General features: G+C 43.2%; 1 protein-coding gene across 2 annotated transcripts in view; it reads right to left on the reverse strand.

The window, feature by feature from the left end:
* ARHGEF3 (Rho guanine nucleotide exchange factor 3) overlaps nt 1-10,429 on the reverse strand; it is a 106,352-nt gene extending 95,923 nt beyond the window's left edge. For both annotated transcript variants that reach the window (XM_059856416.1, XM_059856415.1), the window contains exon 1: nt 10,234-10,429. In XM_059856416.1, coding sequence (XP_059712399.1) covers nt 10,234-10,268 — 35 coding nt within the window. In that variant the 5' untranslated portion in view covers nt 10,269-10,429. The remainder of the gene's footprint in view (nt 1-10,233) is intronic.
* Between the last annotated feature and the right edge of the window lie 292 nt (nt 10,430-10,721).

Raw genomic sequence — 10,721 nt, forward strand, 5'->3', positions numbered from 1 at the left:
GTTTCAAAAGTCTGCCCATGCAGGAGTGGATAACCAGCCCTGGCAAAGGCCCTCTGTGAGGACAGGAACAGAGACTCAGCCATCTAACCTCTTTTTGGATCAGTACTTGACCTCAAATTTACTCCTGATTCTCAAGTGGATCATTTTAGAAGAAATTAAGAAAAAACAAACGAAAACGCCACAAAGAAAAAAAAAAAAATCACCAATACAAAAACTCCACCAAATAAATCCACACAAAAACTCCCTTCTTTCTAAAAGTGGCTCAAGCAGCAATACCTGTTGAAAACGAAATTATTACCTGCCTCTCTAGTCTATAATAGTACAGGAAGAAAAGAGTTTTTCTTAAATACATGTTAAAGCAATATTGGAAGAGTCCATACTTAACATCTTCTGCAGAGTTCCCCTTTTTGAAGCAGCAATTTCCTAACCTGGGGAAAGCCCAGATTCTTCAATGATCACACAAGTTATGGCAATAAGAGTTTTTACCTCCTCTTGCAGGCACCTGTACCAGTAAGATCAAAGGTCAAAGGCAAGGTTACAAGGAGTCCACTAACTCTGAGTTGGAAGGTCAAAGATTCAGAGTACAAAACCACAAGGCTGGCATTCCAGAAAAAAAGGTTACAACTTCCACTGTTTTCTAGTGAGCTGGTACTAGAGCAGTACTAGCTCAGCACTCTCCTCCCCACCCTTGGAAATATCCAAGCCAATACTCCATACAGATCTCTGCACTGAGGCTTCCACACTCAAACTACAGCAAAAGCAGAGGCCAGAAGTGATTAAAGTCACTGTACCATTCTTTTCTATGAACAATTGATGATAAAGGTTGACATAGATCTAACAGAAAATAAACCAAATATGGCATTAACCTAATTTATGTTCTGAGATGCTCTGCAAAAGAAAATCACCTAAAGTAATAGAGAGAGGAATACATCTTGTCAAACTCCCCAACTCCCCCACATTCCCAAGCTGATATCTGAGAATAACAGCAGCACACTGTGCACCTTGAGTGACTTTTGTCTGCATCAGCTGTCCACAAGAGCTTCTTGCAAACCACTCTCCTTGGTTCCTGTCTGTGGAGATGGAGGCACTGCCAGGGCTTGGAGGCCACCTCAGGATTGCCACCCAGCAGCTCTCCCCAGCTACACTTGGGAGGTGGGACAGCAGGGAGTCCGACAAGCTTTGGGGACACACATTTATTACACTATTCCTCTCAACAGGTCTGCACAGGTCCTTGTTCAGGAGCAACATGTAATTAAACAGCTGATCCTCACAATACTGACAAGTTTTATGGCCTTGTCAAAACACCAAAGGTATTCTAATTTATAAATGGCAAACAGAAAACTGGTATCTGCCAAAACTTTACAAAGCCAGGGATACCAAGTATTACCACTACTTCTCTTACTTCAAAGTCATTTCAGAGAAAGATTGTCAGCCTGTAGATTCTCTCCTTACTTTTGTGTCACAGAGTTCCCTTAAGACCCCTTCTTGAGAATAAATAAATTCTTTTTTTATTTTAAAAAAACTTAAATATGTACAAGGGGAATATATTTTTTCAAGCATTAAGAATGTTTTATGGACATATTTCCAGTGAACACATAGTGCTTCAGTAGGTCTAAAATAAAACTGGTTTTTTTTTTTTTGTGAAAAGAAAACTGTAAGGCCTAAACTCTCTTAAAAATATTGTTCATATTCAAAGTGACCCACACAAAATGAAAGCTAAAACTAGCAAAGGAAAATTTTGTTTATGTTTAAATATATATATATATATATATGCACACAATCAGAATACTACCACTATCCTCAGAAATCAGCCTCCAGTTACAAAAACAGCTTAGAAAATGAAATGCAACTCAAGAAGCAAAAGAACAATGTTCAGAAAAAAATACACTGTTCACAGGTGCCTCTTTCTGTATGACCATTCAACTCCTGTTTGGACTTGAACTCTACAGCACAGGCAAGGTTCATGATGAAACTTGAAGGAGGAAAATAAATCTATCATCTTCCCTCGTAATAACTTGAAGCCAGATGCTAAGACAAGTCAATGAATATTAATTTAAGAGGCTGCTCAGACACATTCTGTTCCTCAGCCTCTGCACACTGAACCTTGCCTGTTCCAGATAAGGGACACACTCTTGGATTAGGTGCTGTCCTGGAGATTGGGCTGTGCTGAAACAGCAGGAAGTGGGCAAAACACAACTGCAGAACAAACACACAGCAAAACAAAGCCAGAGAGTTTATTTATAGCAACTAAGTTTACCACTACTCTCTCTGTCTTACTGAGGAAACTTGAAGAAACATCCTTGCTGGTTTTGATGAGACATCGGAAATTCAGGATACTTATTCTTCTATGACCAAGTATGGGTTGCTTAGCATTAGAGTCCCCAGAGGGAAACATGAACCCTAAAATTCTCTTATGTTATCTCTTCTATGCTTCCATTTAAAGTATTAACTCTGTTTATCTGAAGCCTTATCAGCCCACCTGCCTTAGATTGTTACATCACATAATGGCAGAGAGAAGCCTAGCAGTGGTAAGCCACTAGCTCAAATACTGACAAGTGTGTTATATTTAAGTATATTTTATTCACCTGTATTTAATTTTGGGAGTTCTGCAATTGCCCTTGAGGGGACAAAAACAAAGCTGGGGGAAAGGCTCTAGTGCAGCACAGCACTGAAGCCCCTGACTATCTGCACAGAATAGCATTGCAGGATCTCTTGAACAGAAAAACATGAGAAGATTCAAGAAAAGTATTGAAGTCACAACATCCCACAGGCTCAAGCCTGACTTAGATCTGGACAAATGGGGCAAGTATTAACCAATCTTGAATCTTGTTAAAACTGATTCCCTATACAAAACCCATTTTCTCCTTCACCTTTTCCCCACCTCCACCTCCAGTACCCTTGTGTTACTAAGTGTAGATACACTTTGATCCTCTGGCTAAAAATATTTTTTGCCTTTCCCTCCACACCCTATTTGTATCGCTAGACAAGATATTCACAGTAGCCATAGTTAAAAAGTAACATATCATTCAACAGCTGATCACTACAGTTAAAGCAAAAATAATTAATATCTTCTGATGAAACATGTTCCCACAGTTCCTCACCCTCACTAAAATGCTTTGCATTGTTGAAATAGTATCTTGTTATACTTAGTCGATTGGAAAAGCATGAGAAAAAAAAAATCTTTTCTGAACTCTAAGAACCCTCAATGCAGCAACCATTATTCTTCTTTATGAAAAAGAAGGCAGTAGCAGCACTATGTACTGGGCAAAAATGAGCATCTAATACAAGGAAAAAGATGTGTTAGTGTTACCCACCATCACTCTCTGAAGCAAATGTCTTTATGCTGACACAGCCTGAAGAGCTGCTTACCAGTTAGCAGGTTTAGTGTAACATCTCTAAAGAGGCCATTCCTATTTCCTCACCAACGGCCTGAAATCTGCTGTTTCTAGTGAATGATCACGTTTACCCTTGCATTGCTTCCTGAAAAGCCACCTTTCCACACCCAGAGTCGGCAAACAGAAGTATCTCCCATCTGGAAAGCACTCAGCTCCCAGCCAGCTGCCGCCTTAGGCAAACAGATTGCTAAAGGGCACACTTAAACTTTAAACCAAACTTCACTATTTAACTGCAAAACAACAAAGTCTAAAAACAATATTTTCTTCAAATTGTTTTCCTAAGACTCTCAGATATGGGAGCTGCAAGTCATTTTTATGCCACTACAGCACCACTTCAGTGAAATCAGGTGAAAACTCAAGAAGCTCTTGAATATTTCAAAGTAGCAGCCAGTGCTGAGAATTCCACTGTGTATGACCACTTCAACCCAAGTCATCCATACAGCATACCATAAACTTGGTTCCAGACACACCATGGTTATTTCAAGTTTTGACCTCACTGAACACGTGGCATATTATTACCTACTCCTCTTGAAGTCCTTAAAAATGCACCTGATGCTCTAAAGAATGACTTTTTGGAGGACCTTTTTCAAATACCTATTTTTGAGAGTTTTCATTTCTGTTCCAAAGGCACCCTAGTAAAAATATATGCCTTCTGTCCCCTTCAGAAGTGCGCTTAAATTTTATACAGGTACTTTACAGAAGGATATATACAAACACATTTGGAGGCAGCACTTGAGAGAACCACAGATGCTGCACATTTTGGTGAATCTGTCAGAACTCTTCAAGGTGACAGAGAAGCAACTTTGAAGTAATGCAATGATCCTGCTTCACAACAAGTGTTGAGTTGGGCTCCCTCCCCCATAGACACACAGTTGCTATAGACAGGAAGACAGTCCATCCAGCATAAAGAGAAGACAATGTTTAGCTTTGAGAGAGCATAAATGTTGTTCTTATTCTCAGCACAAAGCACATTAAAAGGTAAAAGACAACTAATAAATAAATAACTAAATAGATAAAAGTTCAATCCAGGCTGAAGCCATAGCACTGACATGAAAGAGTGCTCCATACTGGAGAAATACAGACAAATATGAGACAACACTATCAACAGATCCAGACCTTTGGCCAACTAAGCCTTAGCTCTTCTCCCTTAAAAATACCAAAATAACTGGAAGGCAACCAATAACGTAATCCAGCTAACACTGCCATCAATGAAAGCCCCTGGAGATGTTTCCCAGCATCAAAGAGGGGACAGAGTTACATCTCAGCTTACAGATGTTCCTATGATAAAAAAGAACAAGAAATAATTGAGAATGCTGGTTTAGTCAGTCTTGCATACATCAGCATATTAAATAATACTCCATCGCTGCCATGAACAGAGGAGCAAGGACTCATGCACACTCTCCAATCTGCAGTTACCAGGAGCTGCCAGTGGTTTCAAGTCAAAGTCCAGCAGTGCAGGGCACAGTAGGGAATGTTTGTGAGCTGTGTTGTCCCTTTTAGGCACAGTAGTTGATTGCCATACCAATTTTAAAAAATTTAAGGCTTCAGTATTCTGGTATCTTAAAACATGCAACCAAACCACTCATCTGATTAGAACAAAATTGAACATTAAAAAACACTTGCAAAGACTTCAACAATGTATTTTAAAGAGAAGGTTTAAAATGCAGAAGGATACACACACAAAATGAAATATACTGTTTAAGCAGAATACAGAGAACACTAAGTACTATACTCTATTCAACACACAGGTATCAAGAATTTTTTTGTCACTGATGTTGAAATTACATACTTGTCCTACAACAAATCTGTTTCTCTGTGGACTAAAAGATCCAGATGTTCCTATTTCAAGTCTCTGGCTTCAGCACCAGGCAGCAAGCAAAACAACCCATCACTTCTATCAGCATGCAGGGAGATTTCTCCAGCACTGCCCATTGCTCTACCCTTTATCCCTCTCCAAATTTTTATTTCTTTTCAGCAAAGCAAGCAAACACATCAGTATGATAATGCAGCTTCCACTGGAGACTTAACCTTTTGCATGGGAAACTGACCAAAGGCTAGCATTATCTGACTTCTATCATAAACTATGATTTCAAATGCAAATACAACTACTTTTAAGCTAAACATATTGTATTGTGTTTTGCAGTTGACACTATGCAGGAAAACAATGTTGAGAGGTCCTTTCCAAAGAATATGAGTATTTATGTTCTCAATTTAGTGACTCATACAACCAGCAATTTGAGATTTATTTAACTCTATCCTCCTCCAACTTCTGTATTTGAAAGCAAGCACTAAGTTTCTATTCAAAAGTTGTAACAATAAAACACAATGATTTTTTTTCTATGGTTTTTTTAAATCTAGATTTTATCTAGAAGAAAACTACTTCCAGAAGTATCTTTTTTTGCTGTTTCTGTGAAGAATATTAAAAGGGCTATACAAAGCTAAGCCAATTTAAGGAACAACTTACTAAACAAAAAAAAAAAAAAGGCATTTTTGGAAACTAGCACTGAAACTAAACTTTGTTCATGGTAAAGGCAGACTCAGAAAAACAGAAGAAAAATACAACCACTGTCCCTTTTCTTCATATTCTTCTCATCCTTTCAGCATATTCCTGCTTCCCTCATAATAAAGAGGTTTATCCTCAACAAAAATACATTAAGAACAAAGTAAAACCAAGAGAAATACCACCACATTTTTCCCTTTATCAGAATCATCAATACCAGGAAACGGCAGCAGGTTAAAATTTTATCTTCTTGGAAGGGTATCATATTTTCTGCCTAAAATTAAAATGATGATGCTTTTAGCCTACTATCTTAATAACCATAATTACTTTATTCAGGATTATTGCACAGTTCAATACAATTTAAGTTTGTAAAGTTTGCCTTGCATTTATATTCTTGGTTATTCAATACATTGAAAGGCAGATAAAGAGTTGTATTGCCCTAAAATTCATTTTTTGCAGCTTTTCACCTGCAATTGCTAAGCACAGTCAGAAATCCAAACCTACATGGGAAAGTTTTCAGAATGCAAGCCTACATGGGAAAGCTTGCAAGACCACCCATCCACACAACAATCAACTCACTTGAGTGAGTTTTTCCTTGGCTATTAATTACTTATATCTATGGAGCATCAACAGATGTTAATTTGACAGCACCTACTTCTGTAAGCAAAGCATTTCACCTAAGAACCTCAGCTGTCCTCAGGGCGATGGCAGGCCTGGGACACCCCCATCACTGCACAAACCTGCTGCTGCTGCCATTCCTATCTGCCTTTTTTAACCTTTCCCAAGTAAAGGCCATACATAAGCAGAAGGAGTCAGTCACCCCAAAAATACACCCTGACCAAAGAGCTGGTTTGTCATCTTCAGGAAATAGGTGATAGTCCTGACAAAACCTTCTGAAGGAACACTACATGGGCACACTGTTGTATTTAAAATAAAACCAGAAGGATTCCTGATACAGTACACACAGTGTAATGGACATACTCTTCTCCTCATTATAATACTGAAAATTAATTTAGGAGAAATGGTGAAGTGTTTCAAATAAACTAAAAAAGCTGCACTTTAACAACTAAAATGTCTGAGAGATGATACCAGCAGAGCAGCTGTTCTTGTTCTACAGAAACTTCTTGCCAACTTTCCAAGTTTATGTAAGCCTCAGCAGTGTAAGGCCAATAAGCTTTTCTGAATGCAAGTTGTACCTCACGCTGATTACACCTGCAGAGCTATGAGGGCAACTAGAGGACTGTGAGGGTAATTAACTTTACAAAACGGGAAAAAGTAAGAACAACAGTATGGGGCACCTTGCTAGTTACATTTCTGATTGCATATCTAATTATTTAACATAAAAGGCCAAAACCCCCTCTCATTGCCAAGAACGTAAAGCTTCTACTTTTGTCCAGTTCCAACAATTCTTTTGGAGGAATGGCTACATTTTACCGCTGGCCATACCTTCAATCACTGCCCTCAGCAGTGGACTGGGTCAGACAAGTGTTACTGCAAAGACCTCCTCCGGCCAGGCAGCAGCCTCCCCTCGGGCTACTGAGCAGCCCTGACTGGGAAGTAAATGAATGTACACACCCTGCGTTTGGGTATTAACAGCCCGATCCTTTGGCCAGGAACCCTTTCAGCTGACGCCGTGCTGTGCCGAGCACCTGCGAGTTAATCATTGCCCACCTTTCGGTACCTGACAGCACACCCCTGCACGTTCTACCCCGGCTGGCACCACAGGGGAGAACAGTCTGTGGGTTTGCACATCCCCTGTGCCACGTTTGGGGTGGAGACCACAGCCACTTCCTAAAGAACCACTTATTGCAGAGTAGTCACTTTATAGCTGTTAAAGTCATAAGAAAAGCAGGAGGTGCATGTTTATCACACATTAATGGAACGTATTTACCAAGTCCTTTATTTTCTAATTTTTTGAGATACTACACTACAGTAATCAGTAATTTTACACACTGCTAAAGATTATGCCAGACCTCAGCCATTTGTTAATTCCAGATTTCATATGACCCGAACAACTGGAATCCACAACACATCCCCACAAGTTGAGAGGCACACTTTGGTAACAAAGCAAAGACACATAAAGAGGCTAGTTGAATTAAACAAAATTGTCTTCCACAAATATATCATTCACCAGTTTCCCTTCAAATCTCACAGGAATTAAAAGGCAACAAATTGTTTCTCCAAATGCAGCTCTCACTCATACATTGAGTATAAGTCACTTTCAATAAAATACAGCACCTACACAAAGTATTCCAAAAGGATTCTAAATGCATTCATTACAGCATTTGTAGCAGGAGGCAGAGTCTCTCACAAAAAAAAATAACACACACACACACACATAAAAAAAACCAACAAAAGAAAAAGAAGAAACACAGAAAATTTCTTTCCTCAAAGGAGATTTTTCAAAAACCTAAACCACTGAAACATACAAAAAACCCCACCAGGATAAACAAAATTTAAGAGGTCAGGTTAATTTCCTCTAACACTTAAAGCAAAACATTTAAGATAGGAAAAAAAGAAACACTCAGGAGCTTTTTAACACAGGAAAAAAGCTCCTGAGTCAATATGAAGGTGTTACACATAAACTCCCGAGCAGAAGCGGGTGTCACCCACTTCAATTCATGAGCAGCAAAACAAAACAGTTTTGTTTAAGGCCACGTGGTCTCACTTGCCACTTGCTGGAAGCAATTCCATATAATACACCTCCAAATTATGTGCACATACAACTCCCACAACCTGGAATCACGCCAGAACAACTGTCTACACAAAAACAGTCCTGAGAAGAAGTGAGCTATTCAAAACAGAGTGGAGGTCTGTGAGAATGTGCAGGGAATGATACTGAGTGTTACAGTGGGTCACAAGGCCTTGTCACACTGCTAACCCAACACCACTCCCGTGGAGAGTGAATGGCATCTCTGTTCAAAACAATGACATTTTATTTACTGACACTGCCTAACAAATGTTTACTGAGAACAGGTATCATATCATACATATGAAGAATTTAAATAGGACTCAATCCACTAAATGACAAGCCAGAGATATACCCGTGCATTCCCTCACCTCACCTGGACCAGGGCAGCTTTGTTTCACACATTGTACCACCTACATTGTGCAAGCACTATTATTCTGCAGTAAATATTTAGCTCCATTGGTTTCCAAATCCCATGGGTTCTCCTATGCTGAACTCAAATTCTGTACAGATACAACATCCATCTCATAACTTGTTGCCCTCAGCAGACCTCCATACACGGTGCAAACTAAGTATGCAACCAAAGTAATTCCATAGCAAGTGTTTGAGGGTGAGGGAATTTCCTCTGCCCTTTAACTGCAAAAATGTACTAAAGGATAACACTGAACTAGAAATTGCATTAATAAATGTAGTTATACATGGAAAAGGTACACGAGAACGTTTCTAGAGCCATAAGATTAAAGAACTATATGAAAACTCAATTAAAAAACTGAAATTCAGGAAAAAAAATCACCGGAGTTGAATTTCTTGCATGAACGTGAAGGGTTCCGCAGTAAATCACAGCTCCTGACCGCTGCCGAGCACAGCACAGATGAGCAGTAGCGCACTGACCCCGCAGCCAGCACGAACCGCACCGCAGAGACCGCGCTGCCTCCCATCCCAGCCCGCCGCGGGCTGCGGAGCCTCACTCCGCAAGTGTAACTCACTAGGCTCCCTGCTTGTTTTTTTCCATTTTCCTTTCGGCTCGAGCCTCCCCACCTCCTCGCCCGAGGCGGGGGCCGTGCGGACGAAGGGCAGGGCCGAGAGCCGGCTCCGGGCCCCGCCGAGGCCAACAGCAGAGGGGCACAGGCGGCCCGTGACAACCCGCGCGGGGCTCAGAGCAGGCGGCCGGCTCCGGGCACCGCGGCCCTTCCCTCGAAGCCGGCGCTCTGTAAGATTCGCCACTAAACAAACGCTGAAAGTTCTTCAAAAGCATAAACTAACAGAGACACTCGAGAGGGAGCGGGTCGAGCGCCCGCCGGCCCCGGAGCCGCCCCCTCAGGGCCCCTCACGGGGCACGAGCGGCGCCCGCACCGACCTGGGCAGCGCGGAGCTGCGGCCTCCCCTGCACGGGGCATCGCGGAGCGGGGCGAGGAGCTGGAGCAGGACCAGCCCCGTTCCAGCCAGCAGGAGCTGCCGGGAGTCCATTCCCGACTCGCCGCGGCACCGCCGCTACCGCTCCGTACCGAGTCCCGTAAGGCGCGGCGGGTCCTCCCGGAGCGACCTCCGCTCAGCTCCGCCACCGCCGCCTCCGGCCCCCCAGGAGAGCCGAGCCGGTCCAGCTCCGCTGGGCAGCACCCACCTGCCCAGCCCCAAGGGACAGCACTCACCTTGCGCCGTCCTGCTCCTGCCCCGCTCCGGGCATGCGGCTGGCGGAGCTGCCGCCCCGGCCCGGCGGCAGCGAGAAGGGGCTGCGGAGGGTGGGCACGGGGAGCCGGCGGCAGCGGGCGGGACGCGGTCCCGGGGGCTCCGGGCGACTGTCAGGCAGGCGGAGGCAGGGGCTGGGTCTGTGTGCGCGCTCGCCTCGCCCCGCCGCCCGCCCCTCTCCGCCGGCCCCGCCCGGCTCTCCGCCCTTCCCGGCTCTAATGTGCTCCTCGGGTATCCCGTTCTTCCTTTCCGCTCCGGGTCCCTTCTGCACGGCTCGCCCCGGCTGCTCCTGCCCACAGCAGCTGCGTCCGCAGCCCTGACCGGCCCCTGCGCTTGCCGGGGCTCTAGTCTGCGCTGCCCCGGCCTCCCGCCCGGCGAAGGGGAAGGAAGCCAAGCTGGGGTTGAGAACAGCTAAGGGCTCAGACCGGCCAGAGAAAGGCCAAGGACATCG

Source organism: Haemorhous mexicanus, chromosome 11 (genome assembly GCF_027477595.1).
Source record: "Haemorhous mexicanus isolate bHaeMex1 chromosome 11, bHaeMex1.pri, whole genome shotgun sequence".
Taxonomy (NCBI): Eukaryota; Metazoa; Chordata; class Aves; order Passeriformes; family Fringillidae; genus Haemorhous; species Haemorhous mexicanus.